The 21,089-nt window shown below is 42.1% G+C and overlaps 1 protein-coding gene across 7 annotated transcripts in view; it reads right to left on the minus strand.

The window, feature by feature from the left end:
* The window catches only part of CHST9 (carbohydrate sulfotransferase 9), a 191,861-nt gene that overhangs the window by 119,953 nt on the left and 50,819 nt on the right, over positions 1–21,089 (minus strand). For 5 of the 7 annotated variants that reach the window (XM_045505911.2, XM_074352191.1, XM_045505910.2 and 2 more), the window contains one exon: positions 4,809–4,928. The exons of the other annotated variants lie outside the window; for them this stretch is intronic. In XM_045505911.2, coding sequence (XP_045361867.1) covers positions 4,809–4,928 — 120 coding nt within the window. Of the gene's footprint in view, positions 1–4,808; positions 4,929–21,089 lie in introns of those variants that run through there. 7 annotated transcript variants of the gene reach the window in all.

Below are 21,089 nucleotides of genomic sequence, written 5' to 3' on the forward strand. Positions count from 1 at the left end.
CCTGGTGTTCCTGTTCTTGTGTGGTACACTCCCACGCTGAATTAGACTGACTTGTGTAGCCGATAGGATTTTGCACAAAGGATGAAGTGTGGCTTCTGAGGTTGGGCCTTAAAACACACTGTGGCTTCCATCTTGCTCTCAGATCACTTCCTCCCAGGAAGCCAGATAATACCAATCAGGACACTCGAGTAGCCTTATGGAGAGACCCAAGCGGCAAGGAAATAAGGCCTCCTGTCAACAGCCAATGAGGAACTGAGGCCTCTTGGCAGTAACCAATGAGAAACTGAAGCTTCCAGTCAGCAGCCAATGAGGAACTGAGGCCTCCAGTTAACAGCCAGTGAGGAGCTGGGGACTCCTGTCAATAGCCAAGGAGGAACTGAGCCTTCCTGCCAGCAGTCGGCATCAATTTGCTCGGCATCAATTTGCCCGGCATCTGAGCAGCGCATCTCCCAGCCCCAGCCAAACCTTCACATGGCTGCGGCTCTGGCTGATACCCTCACTGCAACTTCGTGGGAGACGCTGACCCAGAATCATCCACTTAGCCACTCCAGACTTCCCCAGAGAAACTGTATGTGATAGTAAATGTTTACCGTTGTTCTCAGCTGCCAAGTTTTGGGTAAACTTATACAGCAATACTACTTATGGAATGATTTTTTTTATGAAAGGTTAGGTTAATTTATCTCAACAGAATATACCTACAGCCATGTTAGCTGTGGCAAATCAGTCTGTCTCCCTGACTTTCTCATCTGGAAAGCGGGGATCAGAGCCTGCTTATCTGGATTGTCCTGAGGCTTAAATACATCCACATGCAGAGCCACCAAGAAATGGAGGAAACTCACACAAAATACTGGGGTTCAAGGTTTCAGAAGGGAGGCTGGAAGGCGTTGCTGATAATGTCTTTTTCACTGAGATTTCAAACCGTTCTCTGCCCCCGTGTTACATGAAAGGGCTCTGTAAACTGTGGAGGGCTACAGAAATGTGTCTTGCTTTATTATGCTATTACTTCTGTTATGGGAATCGACTTAGATTTCTGTTCTTAGTTACATACACACTAAACCTCAAATGAGAAACATTAACACTAGGTAAGTAAGACAATCTTATATTGATCAAGGGACACGGAGACTGAACTGCTTAACTGGAGATAACCCTCTAGGTTTCTTTCTCAGTCTCTTTAGCTTGCTCGGCACAGGTGATCTTATCTCTAGGTGATCATCACCTGCACAGAAAGAGATGCCTCTTCAGACCTACATCTCCAGCTCCAAAATCTGCTTCGGTCTTAGGCCTACTGGAAATCTCTATTTGTGTTTTCTGCTTCACGACACAAGTCCTTAACTTACACCCTTATATTCCCCTCCAAAACTGCTTATCTTCAGCGCCATCCTCCTATCTGCTCAGGCACCCAAACTCGGGACCTAAGAATCATCGGCCCCTCCCTTTCACGCAGCCTCAGATCTAACCCCTCCTTTCTCCCTGCTACTGCCCTGGTTCATAAACTCCATATTTTTTCCTGGCTCCATATTTTTTACAGGCTCCTAACCGATTTCATTGGTTTTAGGGATGGTTATTCCATCCCTGCAGTCTGACCTCAATTAAAGATTAAAATACACGTTCCTGAATATGAAATTTATGACCCTGAAAGATCTGGCCATGACCTGCCTTCTGCTACCACTCAGAACACTCACCAGTGATGCTAGGAATTGCACCTCTCACTCCAGCTCTCTGTATGTGACGTTTCTGCTTCCTGGAATGTCCTGTCCTGTCCTTCCTATCCATCAAAACTCTACACATCCTTCAGAGCTGAGCTCCCATGCCGAAGCTTCAGTGAAGCCTTTGACTTTGTGCCACCTCCCCCACCTCCCCTCTCCCTACAGAATTAATCACCCTTCTTTCTACGCTCCTTTGGCCCTTTATTTGCACCTTTGCTACAGTGCTAACTCCAGTGTTTGGCTTATAATTAGATGCATGTTTATTTCCCCAACTGGACTGTGGCCTCCTTTAGGGGGAGGGGTGTATCTTCTCTCTCTCTCCTCACACCTCACAGCGCCTGGAACACAAATGCTTGGGAGCGGGTTGCACAGAGAGAGTTATGCCCTATTCCAACCCTCCTTCAAATGCTAAAGAACGTGAAATCAATTTTAGTGCTGTTAACACTGGGTGCAAGTACAACCAACAACAGAGCTTTTACCAAGTATTTACATTACAACTGACAACCTAGAAAACTATTACATTAGAAAAGTGGGTGATAAAACAACAGAGGCTTTCAGAATGATGAACATGCCCTAGTTGTGCTTTATTGTATCACAGATTCCACTTGAAGAACAAAACATTAAAGTATGGTTTGCAGTTCACTTCCCTTTAAGCCTGGATAGAGCACTCCACCTGTGAGGAATAAAAGCGGACCGTAATCTCATAAAAATGGAATTTGCAGGGTCCCATTTTTCTTCTGAGAAAGTGAACATTAAAATTCTACATCTCATGGTGATTTATTTATAAAAACCGAGTCTTGATTTTTTAAAAAGCCATTTTAGATTTGGGAGTTGATATTGTTTCACGGAGAATCCTTAAATATATATCCATTTATAGCACATTTCAGTACAGAAATAGTCTCTTCATTGAAGTGATTGTTTCTGATGTTTTAAAACCACAAGCACATAAATGGCAATCCAGTGATGTCTCACTAATAATGAGTGGGGCATTTGTATCACAACTCAGTATCTCAAGTCACTTCTAATGAACAGAAAATTTTGTGTGTACATATATATGCATTTATGTGTATACACAGATATAAATAGTGGGTGTACACACATACGTGTATATGTGTATGTATATGCATATATATGCATGTATATATAATGCACTGCATACATGTACATGTGAGATATACACACACACACACACCTATATTTTTACAATCATAGTCTACAAATATAAATAGTGAGTATACACATGTACATGCATATATACAATGCATTACATATATGTACATGTGAGATATATATATACACATATATATACACGCACAAACATATATACCTCCCATATTTTTACAATCAGACATAGTCTAATCTCCAAAAGATCTTCTCTTCTACCTGCCTCTATCCTTGTGTAATCAAGTCTGTCATGGAATCTTATCGAGCTTCCCTCATGCACTACCAGTTTCTCAGTAGCCAGTTCTGAGTGTGCATTCACTTGCAGGCATTTTATCTGCCCTGCTCCGAGAGGTATTATTAATCACATCCTGTTGCTAGGATACCTGAGAATGTTCATTTGTGTCCGATGTTTCTTTGGCAAAATGCACTACGAAGAAGGCATAGAATCATGACAAGGAAAATTACTGTGCACGTGCTACTTATTCAAAAAGAGGCAGCAGGGGAGGCGGGGAGTAGCATAACTACCAGATGATATAATGTGAACTCCCATGAATTTGTTTTTTAACATCGTTTTGTTTCACCTAGATTTTAATGGAAAAACATTGGCAATATTTGCAAAATAAGAATCTGTAGTATGTCCGTACTTCTGAGTTAACTAGGCAAAGTGGAAGGAGGCAGGGTTTTGATTCTGTTTACTTTACGGGAACTCAGAGAGGAAGGGGCTTTAAGAATTACTCACTTCAAATGCCTCAATTTCAGACAAGGTTACTAGGTGACAGTGCCAGCTGATTTGCAGAGCCAACCTAAAAACGAGGTCACCACCATTGCCATGTTTAGCTATTTTAATGCAAGACTTATGAGAAAAGTAATCTTCAAAATGTGCATTTGGGTAATGAGGGGAAAAATGTCTTTATCGATACCTTAAAAACATGACTGCTGTTTTGGGTATGAGTATACCAAAGATTCCTGCTTATTGATTGTAATGAGAGAACATATGAATATGTAAAATCCAGCTAAATGCAAGATTTTCTTTGTCAACCTCTTCCCACAGGACACAGCATGATACAGTGAAATAAACATGGACTTTGGAGTTGGATGGACCAACTTTCCATCTTAACCAGTGGTACCTATGAGCTATGTGGTCTGGGAACAAGGCAAAGAACATCTCCTCAGTGCATGGTCCTTTCTGTTCTCTTCTCTTTTCTCTCTAGGGCTTGTGTGTCTGTGTTGTGTGCACACAAGACATATATATGTACATACACACACACACACAGTATCTGTTTACCTATCATCCACCTATCAAATTGATCTATCTGTACCTACTTATCTCTTGTACTTCAACTGAAAACAGAAACAATTTGAGTTTTACTTCCATTATCGTTTCCAAGTAATATTCGCACAGTGCTGTCATTATACACATGCTAATCGTAGTAGCTCACGTTTACTGAACAATACTTGTGTGCTCACCACTGTTATCAGCATATTTTATGTTAATTCATTTTCTCTTCAAAATATTACACAATTTTAGAAACATTTTACCTATCTTCAGGTAAGGAAACTTGGTTCAAATTTGTTACATAACTTTGCCAGATCACTGAACTACTTAGTGGCCAATAAATCATGAAAGGACAGAAAAATAGTTGTGGGGAAAAGGCAGGGAGGATTCGGGTTAGGATATTTATCCACAAGCCATTTATAATCAGTTTCTAGGTTTGGAAGGTTCCCTGAATAAAGGAGTTTGTCAAAAATATTTCAGCAGACTTTTTTTAAAAAAAAAAAAAACTAGCTGTTTATTATTTATCAAGTTATTTGCTTGAATGAATGAGCTGCCATTTTAACTGCTAAACACCTAATCATAATATTCCACGAGTAGAATGCCCCAAAGACCTTCAGATTTTGAACTTTTTTTTAGTAGTTTAGTATTTAGTTAGTACCTACCATGAATTGGGGACTCTAATGACACTTGAACATCATTTAATTTAGTCTTCACAATAACTCCATGGAGGAGACGATAATCACTTCCATTTTCCAGTGGAGAAAAGAGGCTCAGAAAAGTTTCTGAAAGGGGCACAAGGTTCCAGTTAGTGATTGGCAGGACTTGACTGTGAACCCAGGGATTGGTACCCTTCCTGAGTGCACTGGCGATGGGGATTAAGGGCAGCTCTGCAGTGTGGGGAAGAACTCAGTTTCCGCTCTCGCGTGGAATCAGTGCGGGATTCTGGGCACTTCACTTACCCTCTCTGCATTGTATTTATCTGGAAATGGGGGTAATACTAGTTCTTACTTTGCAGGGTCATTGTGAGGGTTCAATAAAACGTTTACATGTTTGGTGTATGATGCTATCACATTTATAAAATTCTCACTTCAGCGCCTGGGAAACAGCAACCTGGCGCATTGCCAGGTGCTTCTCTTTACGGACGTTCCACATCAGGTGGTCCATAGTAACAGGATACTTCTTTATATTCTCAGGGTCAGTGGCTTCATTTACACAAATATTATAAAGTTCAGCCTTTGCGAGTTTCTCAATTTTTTTTTTTTTTTTACCATCACTTCTCTCTCTTGCTTCCCCTTAGAATTTCTAAGAGAGAAACAGCTCCCTACTTGGGTGAAGCCCTTTCCTCTCCGCTTCGTGGCATAACTCTTTCCAAATACAAGTTGGCTTGATGAAACACACACTAACGTGGCAAAACCCTCCCCGATTAGGAGCTAAGGTGACACGATTTCAGAATCCAGAGTTTGTGGTTCGAATCCCTCCCCACAGTCTGTACTGACCAGCAGCTGTGGAACTGCCCACAGTCTAATACGATCTAAACAGAAATCGGAGGATCTCACTGCCAGAACTGACTCACTGAAACAAGTGGTAAGACCTTGGACAAGTAACTTGGCTTTTCCAAGATTCATAGGTCTCTTTAGTTAGACAGGTAAATACTATCTTTTAATGATACCAAAAGAAATTGTACAAACAGGGATGTGAGAGGATCTCAAGTGCTGTTCTATAGGGCAGGAACAGAGAAGCTTAACTGGGCCACTTTGAAGACCAGCTAGTCTACAGAATAGAAACTGGATAGTTTCTGTTTCTGTCAATTGTATAAAAAGGCAGGCAGAGAAGGTTATTTTATTATTGATGCCTGGATTTAGGCTGGTGTTGAAATGGCATCAGCCTCAGCAGACCCTGTGGTGAGCCTCTGTATGGCTGGGTTTAGAGAAACTCCACTTGCTCTTTTGTCTGTTTCTCTTTGGTGAGCTGAGGCGTTGCGAGGACACTTAGGCAAAGACAGCCATTATGAACACGCTGCGTGCTGGGAGCTCCAGGCAGCGTACCTTGCTGCAGAAAGCGGCCCTTCAGAAACATATTGATACAGATAGATCTGGGCCTCCGAGGTTGGCCTGCTGCCTTGGCAGAGCTGACACTCCATCTGCACTCCCCAGCCCTGGGGTCCGCCATCCATCACAGCGTGTAGAAGGCCTGAGAAAGACTGAGTGCACAAAGATTTTTCCTGGGCTGACCGCTCAGCAGAGAAATAGTACAGTCAGCGTGAGAAACAATAGTTTTATGTTCTCTCGGAAATTCTCAAAGTACAGAATTTCTTCCCACTTAGATCCACCTGACAAGCACATAATGAATGTGACAAGCAACCGTTCCTTCCAGATTCCCAACACTGGCCTGGGTGAATTAAATCTTAGTGCAAATTTTGATATTCAGAACCTCATTCTGAAGCAGTCAGTTGTTGGCAGAGAAGTTTTTTGGAAGACTTTTAGATGAAGTCAGACTGGGAAAAAAAAAAAAAATCCCCAAAACAAAAAACCAACCTCATCCCCAGTGATTGCCAGGTCATAAAACATCTCTGCAAAGTGGGAACTCTAGTCATAGTAATAGATGCTTCAGCTACTGACCAAAGCATTTCTACTTTCCTTTGTACCATAATTCATTTCGAGTAAGTTGTGATGTGATGTGAACAATTTTTAAATGACATGATATTCTCAATGTCCTTGGAAGTTCATTCTGTAAAAGAAGCAGGAATGAATTATTTTGAAAACTCAAGAATCTTTTCGTAACACACTGACTCACTCCTGTACTGCAATAACAATGACCATATGTTAAGAAGTGGAGTCAAATTTCCTGCCTGCTCAATCGTCTGGGCCTTCGTAAATTGCTTGACTAATAGAATATGCTAGAAATGCCTGTTTCTTGGTTTGCGCCTTGAAAATCAGGCAGCTTCTACTTCTTGAGTCTTTTAACAATACTTGCTCTGAGAGAAGCCGGCCCCCAGGTAAGAAGTCAGACTAGCCTGAGACCGCCATGCTGCGAGGAAGCTCAAGCCGCCCACACACGGAGGCCACGTGGAACATGAGCTGCCTGGACTGTACAGGACCCTCAACGCGCAGTCCCAGCCGTCCCGACCCAGGTGCCAGGCGTGTGTGGATGATGACACCGTCCTGGATATGGGTCCTCCAGCCCCAGTCACCTCAGCGAACAGCCATACAGATTAGACAAACTGCCCAGCTGAACCTTTCCAAATTCCTAACCTACAACACTGCAAGCAAAATAAATGTTTGTTTGATACCATTAAGTTTTGGCATACTTTGGTACGCACCAACGGATAATAAAAACAATGCCCTTTCTGTTTGCCTAGTAAGAATATTTATTGATATACCTATCCACATACACCAATATATACTGATTCTTTTTTCCCTTAAAGCAGGGCTTACCTAGATTCCGTCTTCCCTAAGATGGCTTGCTCAACTATGCCTATAAATATGTTCTGTTATCCAGCACTGTGGCATCTAAACGGCACCTAAACTTTATTCTTTTTCCTGTTCAGGAAAAAGAATAAACCTTCTCATTATTAGGAGTGTGGTTAATCTGTGCACAATCTATGGAGATTAATATGGACTTCGGTTTTATACAAGTATTACAATATTATCCCCTGTCCAGGTTGCCAAGCCAAACTGAAGTGGAGACTGGCCAGTCATCCAGCATTTTCAAACGTGTAAACCATCAACTGCGGTACCCATTTGAAACAACAACATTCAAACATTCCCCCAGGCTTCAAAACCAAAGCCTTTATCGTTTATGGCTGGAATTATACAGAAACCCTCTGAACTGAAATACTGGAAAGATCCAACAGCTATTTCTTGCTAAATAATTAAAAATTATCTTAGTTTCCCTGGATAGGTTTACTTTTAAAGGATACGTTAGAAGAATCTATATTGAATTAAGAGCTTTAATACTATTTAGGGTTCATTTTGTGTAGAAGGCAACAAGGGGAAACGTTTCATTATGAAAGGTAATGATATGAGTCCAATCAGACTCTATGCTTGTGAAGTCAGGGTCTGCTCCCTTTAAATAGCAATTTATTTGGCTAATGGACACACAGCCCTGTCCAGCTTTTCATCTGAGGGAGATGGGCACACTTCTCTGCTCTCTCCCAGGCTCTTAATCATCTCCTCATTAGTGGGTGAAGAAAACTGGTAAGGTCAGAGGTGACCTTCATTTTCCTCTCTGAGATGTCAGCACAGGTTTCATTCCTGCTAGCCCCAGCTTTTTCCTTTTTTATCTTAAAAAAATCCTCATCCGACTCATCTTTTCCTTCGCATTGACCTGCATCAAAGGTTTGGGACTTAGTCGGGGAAGCTCACATTTCACGGACTGCAAAAAGACGATCAAGAAAGTGTGCTTAGATCAGTGGATATGGATTTATTGCTTTTGGACTTTGCAGTGTACTCCGTAATCTTGTAAAACCATCCTCCGTCAACCTGGTTGACTACCCGAGTCTCCTAGAAGACTTGTTAATTATCTAGTACATTTTATGTGGAGGAGAAGAGGCTCGCCAACACGTGGGTCCTTAGAAAGCAATAAGAGAACAAATACTGTCGAGCCTTTAGGTGGAAAGCTAGGTGACAGGTGGAAAGCTAGGCGTCTTCTGTCTGCAACACCCTGTACAGAGTAAACACGCAAGTGGCGGTCAAGGGAAGGGCTGCAGAAAGCAGCGCCTGCAGGCTGCAGGCTCAACGCACGTGGCCTCCAGAAGGGGCTGGAAGTGGGCCTTTACCTGATAATAGAGACAGAGTGGGAGACACTCCAGGAGGGAAGAGAAATAAATATCATCCGAACACCTAAGGTAGTAAGCTATTTTCTGGCAAAATCTTTAATCAGTATTCAGTGGGAGATGTGATTTCAGAAAAAGCAAGCCAGGGAACAGACACAGTGCAGAGGGCAGCTCCTTCTGATGCAGCCTGCCCACAAAGACAGGTAGCGGAGCATCCCGGGGTGGGCGGGGAGGGCGCAGGTGAGCTGGAAGGGAGTGAGAACACCGACAAGGGTCTTCCCACTGGCTTCAGCACCTGGAAGCTTAGATTTGCACAACAGCAAGAATCTGGCCATCCCAGGGGAGGGGAGTAACTTTCTAGCTTGATTTACTGTAGTGGACATAGCTGAGTGCCTCCCCTCCACTCACTCCTCCTCTCATTCCACGGTGGTACTCAACCCTCCTCTCACATGCATGACGCACAACTGACATAAACAAATCATCCTGGTCCCATGCCCCTTGCTCTAGGTGGTCATTTGACGTTTCTGGCCAGTGACATGAGATGAATTCTGTTGAAGAATTTCGCTGAGCAGTTTCCCATGCCAAAAACAACCCCAACAGATGGGAGAACACATTTCCTTTTCTTTCAGTGGATGTTGTCACATGTGGGTATGATGCCTGGAACAGGAGGATAAAGCCAACGCTGCAAGGACGACCAGAGGGGTCAGACCCCAGGAGGATATCCCTCAGGCTCACAACTAAGGTGCCACGGAACCACCCCATCCCGAGATTTCTTGTCATGGGTTATTTAACCTTTTTGTGTTTAAGTTACAGGTTTTGGTTACTTGCAGCTGAAAGCATCCTTTATTATCCACAGGTTAACCACAAAGTAAGAGTATTCTATGCTAAATAAACTGGGAATGCTAAATGATTTTTAGGATTGCTAATGATTATGCTATGCTAAATAAACTAGAAATAAAACCTGAAGGAAAGGAAAGAGCATTGCCTTTAGGATGGTCCCAGGAATTGTCCCCACAATTCTACTACCACTCCCCAGCCAGGGGCTGCACTTTAGAGGGCCTGGCCTGGTGCTCTTCCAGACACATCACCTCACACAGGGCGAGAAGGACCAGATTGTTTGCCCAGAGAGTCCGCGCCTTACCTAGACTGTGCACTGAGTAGCTGGGACACCAGATTTCCCTGGCCAGGGATCTCTGAGGCCCTGCGGGGTCTGAATGGGCTTCCTCCCCGGATCAGATCTCTAGAAGGGCTGGGGGACCAGACCGCATCATTGGCATAAGGCCTGTGGGGTGTTTAGAGGATGCCTGGGGCCGGGATGGGTGTGCAGACTAGACCCAGTGCATGTGTCTGAGGCCCCTCTCAGTGGTGGAGGGGTGGTGACAGAGGGGAGCAATGGAGGTAGAAAGAAGAGGGGGCTTACACTGGTTCTCCTGCCCCAGCCCAGCGATTATAGGGCAGGTGTGTCATGACACACACACCAAGGGTAGTTCCTTTGAGAATGCACAGGAATGATGGGCACATAGACTCTCTCACAGAATTCGCACAGCAGTTCAAGGGAGGGGAAGGGAAGGTGTCTGCCCACATTTTATAAATAAGGATAATAAAGGCTCAGAGAGGTGAACTTGCCTAAGATTACCCAGTTAAGTGTCAGAACATGGATTTGAACCCAGGACCCTCAAAGTTCTCACTGTTTACCACATGTGCTCCCTCTGATTTTTCCGTGACATTGGTTTAATTTCTGTACGAAATTGAAAGACACAGATTGTTTAAATTACCCTTTTTATTTGTGTGGTCTCTAGCTTCCTATCTCAAGATCACTTAGAATTGCTTACTCGAAGGGGGTAAATACAAATGAACGAAATCCAATCAAATTTCTTTATGAATGGGTCATTTTCAAAAAAATTTTTAAATATTTTTTTGGGGAGGAAGGTAATCAGGATTGTTTTATTTATTTATTTTTTAATTTTTTAATTTATTTAATGGAGGTACTGAGGATTGAACTCAGGACTCATGCATGCTAGGCACGTATTCTGTCACTGAGCTATGCCCTCCCTTGAATCACTGTTGAATTTATTTACTCTTGAAAAAAGTTGAAAATGTTCAACGATTTATACTGGTGTAAAGTAAATGAAGTGGGACAAAAAAGCCTCTCCTTCTCGCGTGGTATTACGGGATACGGATGATCCACTGTCATTTGTATAAAATGTTCTCTGAAGTTTTTGGGAAATGGGTCAATTCTATTCTTTTTCCTTTGTTGTGCAAAATATGTAAGTTTTATTTTCCATAAAATTATCTGAGCTGGCTGCTTACATAGCCCCAATCTGTCAGTTTCATTTTAAATTCTCCAATTCATTATTTGCTACAGATAAAAAAAAAAAAAAGTTAGGAGGTGATTTGCATTTTTTTTTTTTTTTTTTTTTGGTAAATTGCAGTTTTTTATCTTCTGGTTGAACCAACTGTATTTAAATCTGGGTGAGGGCGGTGGAGGGGAGGGCGGTGGAGGGGAGGCCTGCATCTTCGCAGGGTAGTTCTGGAAGGGGAGACGTCATTCCCACGTGTGCCCGATCCAAGCATACTCTCAGGGCCACCTAAGAGATTTCTCCCAGAATACTGAATACCTAATGGAAAACACTTTGATAATTGTTTTAACTCTGTCATGACACTGTCAAATATTTGGGGGAAAAATCAAGTCTGAGCAATAATAGGCAGGCTGACATCAGTTCCTGAGACACTGATAGGAAATCCTGGAAAAGTGCTAATAGATACACACAGAAGAGTCATTTCAAGAGATGAAGGAAATGTTACAAAATCCAGACCACACACTTGTAATATCTAAGTCTTAGAGTTACAAAACTGCAGGCCATGAGCTCTGCCATCATTTTTCTGGAGTTAGCCTGACAGAGCCAGGTTGCTCTGTCCGGCTTCCAACGATATCTACTCACCCGGATGCCACCCTGGTTATTAACATGGGCACAGCACTCTGTTTCCTGAGATTCAGAGCAGTTATATTTTTGTAGCAGAAAGTACTATTCGGGCTTGAAACCAAACGGCAAGGCTAGCTTTAACTCAAGAAAGTTCAAAACTTAGAATTTTGTTCTTGGTGTCCAAATGATGCCGCCATGGATGGGTGAACCATTCATCTAAAGAAATATGGTTGGTGCATATTTTTATTTTTTGCCATTTTGGAAATATCCGACAGTATTGCACATGACACCGTAAGCAGTGAAAAGAAGCATGGAATACAGAGGTTTCTTCTGTTAAGATGATCCTGCCTCTGGTAATGACCAACACTTTCGTCCCCTGGCTGGTCTCCAGAGGCTTTCACTTAATCCCATATTCAACAGGACACTGCTTGGGGTGAGGCTGGCACATGGGTACCCGTTCACCCTGTGATGCACATGCAATCTGAAATAGACTGCCAGCAGCTCAGGGCAGGAGGAGAAGAGGCCAGACCTGCTAGGCTATTTGTCATCTCAAACATTTCAAGCACTGCATTCCACCTCCTAAGCCGGACACAGGCTATACGTAGCCCCTGGCAAGACGTTTAGTTTTGGGGGCACACAAGTAAGTGTTGTAATGTATCAACCCAAGGGAGAGAGAGAAGACTGGGCACCTGGAGCTTTTCTTTCTGTGTTTAAATGACAGAAAACTCTCTGATAAACATCTTACTATTTCGTCTTTAAGGCTAGATAATTCCATGGAATGGAATTAAAATACATATTAAGGACGTTTGCTGGGTGAAGACTATCTCACAGGCAACTACATTTGGTCTGACTTCGGTCTGCTTTCAAAGGACTGCAAGGGTCTTCGGGGGTAGTATTTCTCCCCCCCCAATTCTGGAAAATCAGAATTTTAGACCTGACTTTTGTCATTCTGTTATCTTTCATAATCACTGTGTGAAAATAAATGTGCACTGAAAAGACCAATGTTAACAGGAAAGAGGGTTTGCTATTAAAGACAAAACAAATTGTAGCCACTCTTGGCCTTCAAGGAGAGTGGCAGAATGCCATCTCCAGGGAAACTGGTTCCTTAGGAAAATTCTCTGGTGTCTAAAAAATCCATTTTGGTGATGACAGTGAGGCTCCTTGGATAGTTTAGTTGCGAGAGGGCGGAGGGAAGGAAAGAGGGATTTTTCTGTATGACGAAATAAAACGAATAGTGGAGTTGTTTATGCATCTTCTTTGAGAGGTTAAGTAACTGAAAAAAGTAAAGAGAAATGTAGTCTAAAAAGGGAGGGGCTTATATATGAATATGGTGATCAGTTGGGACCAAAGGAAAGATATAACCAATAATAAATTCCCATTTTAGGAAATGGCCAACAAACATTTGGAACCACAAAAACGACTTTCAATATAAGTTGTTTCCAATTCTATGAAGTGTTGAACCCCAAGCTACGGACCTCCCAAATCAACAGAAGAGCTGGTTAGGCATCATAGAGATGTGTGAAGGTGGCAAAAGGCTTTGGACTGGAAGACTGGAGAGCGTTAGGTTCTAGGAGGGAAAATGTAGAGCGGGAGCATAAGCAGAGCACAGAATAGCCAAGGAGCAGGAGGAACGGCAAGCCCCCTGGGCGGCCAAAGGACACTGGACTTTACAGAGTGTGGGGAAAGATTCTGCTTATTTGATTATCAAAAGAATGGCTGACTCAAGAAGGGTAGAAGAACTTTAAGTTTGGGCAACAAAATCTAAAGGCAAAGAGCATGCTGTCAGGTGGCTCTTACTGACTCGCATGTTTCGAGCATTACTTCCTAGGTATGAACAAGGCAAAGTAGAGGGGGGGCCTGCACGTGGATCCTCGCTCTTCCACTTAAAAGTTAATGAGATCTGGGCCGACTGCTTTCCCCTCTGCATCTCCATCTCCTCATGTTCAAGATGGAAGCAATAATACGAAACTATTAGCGTTACCATAAAAATGAGAAGAAACGTTGACTATTACGTTTTCAATAAATGCTGAAACCAAAATCACAACTTTCAAGCCACAGTAAAATAAAAATCAATACGATTCCGTAAACCTGCCAAAAATCCCACTATCCCCAAAATGCCTACACTATTCACAAACCTCCTACACACTCATTATTTAATGAAATGACTTAACTGGTTGGCGGTATTTTTACACACAATTTCATGTAAATCTGGTGTTTTTTTTTCATTAATGATGTCTCATGACATATTCCACACTATTTGAATTTCTTATGTATATTTAGTTATTAAAAAATAATTAGTTGTTTCTAAAAAGATTAACTAAACGGGTCTCAGTAAATATCAAGAGCTTCCAGGAACTCACTATGTTCAGGAAACACCTTCAAGTCCTGCTAGCGATTATTTCTAAGCCTCCCACTTCTGGAGTGGTTTCTCTTTCACGTGTATGATCCCATTTGGTCTTGATGCCGCTGACCTTTGGTGGTGTTGTTAAGACCAAATTTTCTACATTCAAACCATTAAATTCAAGTAGTTACGATCCAACTTTCTAATTGCCTCTTGAAAGCAAAGTGGTACGATTTCTCACTGCACCACCTGATCAATACTTCCACAGTTAAACCAGTTTCAAATTCATAAACTCACCTATGGGAATGTTTCTAGTTGGTTATCTGGTTGGCAAACTGTACTGACATCTTACCACTACGGACTTTTTTTGGAAATCCATTCAGTTCAATTTTGTTTAGGAGATTAAGCATTTCTTTGGAGAGCAAAATAGCTAGATCAAAACTGACACGGCGTTAAATTTACAGGGCGACGCTTTCTGGTTTGGCGGTTAGGCTTTAATAATATTTTGTGGCAGTAACAACACGCCACTGCCTGACATTTCCCTCCTCTTTAGAAATTTAAAAAGAAAGAAAACTAAAGAAAAACAAAAAGCTTTCCTGTAACAGGATCAAGGAACTCAACTACTACCTCAATTCTGTCCATTTCAATGCAGGGTTAATACCCAACGTATTTCTTTTTCATTTGTCTATTTTCACGGAGAAGTGGACTGTTTTGAGTGTTTCTAGTCCTATGCCCTGTCTCCACTTTTCTATAGGCCTTATGCACTCCTTTGTAAAATGAGAATTTAAAAAGGGGTTGTTACCGTGAGCTTTGAGCGTTAAATCTAACATATGTAGATTGACAGGCCATTTGATTATTCTGGGAATAGCCATCCAGTTTTTAGTTTATTAAGCCCCTCTGCCCCTCAATCATTTTATTGCAGCAACACTAGGGCATGGTCTGGGTTCTGAAACTCAAAGCAGATTTTTTTTTTTTAATGAATTATGAGAAAAAAGCAAGTTACAACTACTGCATATTATATTAATTTGGGGACTCTTTTTAAATGATCCATCTTCCCTCTCTTCCATGCACAGAAGACTCTCATAAATGATTCCGTCTCTAACTTTCACTGCCTGCTCCTCTCTCTCCCAACCTCAATCGTGCCCCTTTAAGGAACAAGAATAAAGTGATGAAAAGTTCCCATATACAACACAAATATTTTTGTGGAAATTAACCTGGAGAAAACAAGAGGAATAAAGAGAGGCAAGGATGATTTCTTTATGAAATACAGATCCAATCACTATATCCTAAAAACGGTTTTTGACCACTGAACAGAAGTTATGCCAGTTACACCACATGAGACATTATTTTCTCTTATGAAAAGTGAAAAATTGTTAAAAAAAAAAAAACTTAATCTAAAGATATGCTCCTCCCTTTTAGATCTACAAATAAATGCTGTATGTAAATTAGGGCGATTTCCCAATAGTCTGTCGCTTTAAATCCTCTCTTAGCATGGCCTTAACCTCCCTGTGCTCTTAACCTTTCCGTTTAACTGTCTGGTAAAATCACGTTCTGGGATCAGTCCAAGTCTCTGCCTTTTCATCTGACTGATGAGTGAAGATGCAATAAAATACTCGAATGGGCACCTTTCACAAATAAGATACGTGTCTTCACAAGCACACAGCCACAAATTCATGGTATCCAACCCAAATAGGCTGTCGGTGGGGCTGGAAATTTTGGGTTTCCTTAGTCAGTTCTTTCACCTACCCTTCATTATAAGCATTCCATACCTTCTCTTTTATCCAAAGATAAAGAACATCCCCCTATTTCTTACTTCGCAGATTAAAACTGTCACCATCACATGGGTTTCCCATTCAACGTTCTGCCAACACACCTGCAGTCTTGCAATTCTTACTGCGTTCTCCTTGTCATGATGGAGGAGGGAGCCCTTCCCTCTTCAAGGCTGTTCTTGATCTCCTCCACTCCAGGGTCCCCAGATTATTTCCTTTCTCATTTGTTTCCCATTAGATCCTCGCCATCAATATTTAAATGTGATGCAGTCTCTGCTTTGTAACAAAAGAACAAAGTCCCTCTCCCTGCAAGACGCTACATCACTGTCCATCCGCACTGCCCTGCAGGCTCCTGCGACAGCTCCATGGGGCCAGTCCCCAAGTGTCAGCCCCTCCGTCTGAGTCCCAGCTCCTGCTGGTCCACTTCTGCCAACTGCTCCTGGCTTCTGGGCTCCAGTAACATTACTTCCGCCCCCCAGTCCTGGTGGCGGTAGTGCCCTCTGCTCTCGCTAATCTTGCTGCCCCATGATGCATTGTTGGCCCCTCCAGCTCCTCTGGCACCTGTGTAACCAGAGGAATTATTTTCTAACTGGATCCTATTCTTTTTCTTTTTTTCCTGAAATTATGCCTCCTTTCTACTCAGCCTTCTTCCATCATTGATACATGTCAGTATTTCATTCATCCTTCAGGGCCCAAGTCCAATCCACCTTTTAAAGCTCTGTGATACTACTTTAAATCTTCAAACTTACTTGATAAATGCCTATGCATGTATCTACTGTCCTTGGGCACTGGGGCACACTCCAGAGGAAGGGAGGAATCACCTGCAATGTGAGATTTATCCTAAGACAACGTCTCTCTTACCGGGTCCTCAATACATTCATTCTTGTATTTTTTCAATTCAAAAATTTAATTTATCGTTTCTTTTGTAGAAACCAGTATTTCCATGGAAATATCTGTATTTCTCATACGAACCCAGTGTTGAGAAAGCCACTGCCAGGACAAAATGGACCGTGTGTGTTATTCCAACAAAAGTGGCACGATCGCTTAAAGACATACAAACAATGGACAGCATTAATACAGTAACAGACGTCCTGGGGTGGGGGTGGGGGGTCCTATATTTTCCTGAGTCTAAGACTGTATCAATGCTAGACACCTTCACAATTAGTTAGTGCAAGGAGTCTCTCCACTTGCCCTCCTTCCCACCAGACACACGTTTACATACGGCGTATGGGATGATCGGCTGGGCGTCTACACCACTTGCAGTCTCCTCTATGTGAAGACGACGCTTTTCCGGCTCAGCAGCGTGAGAGAGCGCGGCTTTCAGGATGAAGGTCGGCTCGGTAGTTACTTCCATGCTGGGCAGCGCGGGGACTCTTCTCTGACGGGGCTACAGCGGGGCCTGAAGGCGGGTAGCTGGGAAAGGGTGAGCCAGCCCTGGGGCAGGCACGTGCCCAGGCAGGGGTGGCTCAGAGGGGCACTGGAGGGCCGACGCGGGAGGGGCCAGGCACTCATTCCCGGACTGACGTTCAGTCCCCGCAGCAGCTCCTTCACGCTCGCGCCCCCTGTCGGCCTCCCCAGGAAACTATTTGCGGCTTCTGACATTTCATGCAGCTCTCAACTGTGTTTTACTTACTTTTCATGACTACATCTATTTTTTTTCCCCTGTATACAGGGCAGTCCATCATACGTTCTATTTCTCTGGGTTCACATTTATTATCTCCTCTTGTCTTACTTTTTTCTAATCTCAGTCGTGTCCACAACTCCACGAGGGGGAGCTGGTATAATTCACCCTTGATAAGTTGGAACTGAGTTACAACTGACACAGAACAACTTGTCTCACCTAGGGTAGCCTATCTGGTGACATAGTTAAGAACAGAACACAGGTAATTCATATTTTATCGTAGCACTTTTGAATATGACATCTCGCTGTTTACCATTCCCTTCAAATGAGTGAAAGTTTGAGACTAACATCCTTACGTTATAAAGCACGGAAGCAACTTTCTCCCAAAAGGTATGTTATTTTGAAACCTGTGATTTATTTTGGGCAGCTTAGCTTGAAGCATCTTTTCTCAAATTCACCTCATTTTATTCTCTATTATTTATCCCAGATATCTGAATCTACATGTAGACGACCTACTCAGTAAATGATGGAGTGTGTTATTCCAATAAAAGTGGTGGTTATTCCAATGAATGACTGGTGTGTATTTTCAAACAAAGACAAAACTATAAAAACGCCTTCAAGTTAATGAGAGTGACTTGTAACAAATTACATTTAAAAAACAGCCTTGGAGGGGTATGAGATTTTGGGGTGTGTTCCTTGGCAGAATTGAATAAAAGTGGACTCGACTAATGTTATCCTTTCTTCTTCTGACAAATAGTGACTTCCGCTGGGAGATGATGATCACCATAGCTTCCTACCCTCCTGACCCCTCCCCCACCCCCCAAACCTTGACATTCACGTGGTGCTCCTGGCCTGCCTCTGCGTAGTAGGACTGGGCGGTTTGTGTCCTGATGTTGAGATTCTACTTGTAAGAAACACAGTCGCTCTTTTCTGTTCCTAACTTTGCATAAGCAACAATTTTTACACTCTGTTTTTTAATGTATTATTGAGTTTGGAACAGAGCATAACAATACATAAGATTTAATATATATTAAGTCTTAATATAAGGTAAGTAATATTAATACACAATACTGTATAATTTATACATAATTATATAAGTGTATGTTATAGTTATTACAATATAATTATATAACTATAACACAGTTATATAATTATACATTTTATATAAAATAGTCATATAAGTATATATTTATTTCATATAAAATATAATTATATAATTACATCTTTTATCTAATATATTATATAAATGTTATATAATTACATCTTTTATGTAATATATAATTACATAAATGTTATATATAATACTATCTAACATCTAACATACATGTAAATCTTGTATATTTATAAACTGAGAACACAGCAATACATAAGATGTGACAGCTATAACGGAGTCACTGAAAAGCAGTAATAAAAATAATGCTTTAAAGAAAACATTCCTCACCATGCTTTTTTTTTTTTTTTTCAATTTTTAAAAGCTAGGAAGTATAGACCATAGATCACGGATAAATAAAAGTGAAGTGCCCCCAAATTGGTGCAGCAGTTGCCTCTCTGACTAGCACGTGTTGCAGCTCTTGTGAGAGGTGCTTTTTTTGCTGATACATTTTATTAGTTGCAAGAAGCTTCACTGGGTGACATAGTTGTCATAGTCATTTTACAAACTTGTCCAACCAGCTAGCAAATATACTAAACTTCCACTACTTTACAAATGGAAATAATAACGTGTGCGTGCACACACACACACACACACAGGGAAATCCTTATTTCCGGAAGGATATCAAAGAAGGGATAAAACAAACTCCGGCTGCCAGCTGGCCTTATTCAATCATTCATTCTCAGCGTCTGATGCAGTGTTGAGAAAATACTTTCATTCCATCTGACTCCAAATGGTCTGAAATTCTTACAAATATACATCACTTATCCTTTTTCAGGTAAAATTCGTTAAGAACATAGATTACTGGCCCACGACAACATGTAAAACTTGGCCATATCAGGAATACTTTTTTTGTTTCCAGCAACACCTAAACATCTCATTTACTAGGCATCAGTTACATACAATGATCTACCTCCTCCACAGTCATACATATGCCCACAAGTGCAAAACTTCTAATGATCCTGTCAGAGTTGGAAAACACTGTTCTCAAGTGCACAGTGTGAGAAGGACTAAAATTAATTACAAAACATCTAAATATTTAAAGATCTGCCATATTTAGGGATTTCCTAGGGCACCTAAAAGATTGTCGTGGATGCCTGAATCCAAGGGGCAAATCATAAAATTCCAGGAGATCAAACAATTTTAATACATGTGCCAATGCCAGGCCCCTTAGACCCTGGTCGTGATAAAGATGTGAAGTCCACAGAGCTGCAACCCGAGAAGCCACCGGGGCCGTCCTGCCATGGTAACATCATTTACCGTGTCATTACCACTGTCACCGTGTCCTCAACCTCAAAGCATGCGTGTCCAGGTGATAAATTATTGAATCTGACATTTCTCGACATTCATGAAGCACTCTGGCAGAAGGACTCAGCTCCCTTAACTAATTTGTGCAGTTTCAAGACAATAGGCTCTACTGGGAAAGGATTAAATTCCTGAGAGTTTACTGAAATGACATAATTAGAAGTTTTAGGCTCTTTCTGATATGGGACAACCCCAGAAGCAGTAGCAGTAATCATCCTATTTAATTTAATAAGGGGCCAATTTGTTTTTAATGAACGTGTGTGTGTATGTAATACTGGTTCGCTTCAATGGGCTTGGCTTCTCCTAGGCCTCTAAGGTTCCATTTGAAAATGATTTTCAAAAGGGAAAAGTCTCCAGAATGCTTGGAATGCTTTGCTACCTGACCAGTACATGAACCCTGGGACAGGCGTGGGTCGGTGCGGCAACTAAGAGCCCGCATGCCATGCCCAGGAGGTCAGAATGAACAAACACAGTCCCCCAGCCAGCACTCCCGTCCCAACTCCTGGCTCAAGCCAGTTAGGTTTTTGTCTGTGTTTAGCAGAATAAGCCCAGAACAGACATCCTGTCTGCAGTTAACGCAAGGGGCTCCATGCTTTCCTCCCCATGACCTTGGAGTCTTGCAAATGTGATTCTGTTGAGGATGTGAGCTTCGAGTGCCATGCGTCACTCTTTCATCCACGATCAGGCCAGTAAGGTGCTTGACACAAACCTTTGTACAGAGGTTGCTCCATATTTTCTGCACACAGTGGGAAAGGAGGTGAGAGCTTCATGCCCGAGGAGCGGGGAGGAGGTGAACCAGAAGCCACACATTTCGCCATTTGGAGCAGTGATTTGTCACACGGACTCTGATGGCCTTAGTACAGAGACTAACTGCAAACATTGATCAGGGAATTCTCACTCTTCTGGAAGAGGCAGTCCATCTACATTTTATACCACGTTCATAGACGGTGCATAAAATTCTGAATTTATAGCTTCACAGGGTTCATTCACCCTGCCAAGCTAGAGTTTACTGACTCGTCTGTGTGGAAACTTTGGAACAATTTTTGTTACCATTATTGG

This window comes from Camelus bactrianus, chromosome 24 (assembly GCF_048773025.1).
Source record: "Camelus bactrianus isolate YW-2024 breed Bactrian camel chromosome 24, ASM4877302v1, whole genome shotgun sequence".
NCBI lineage: Eukaryota > Metazoa > Chordata > Mammalia > Artiodactyla > Camelidae > Camelus > Camelus bactrianus.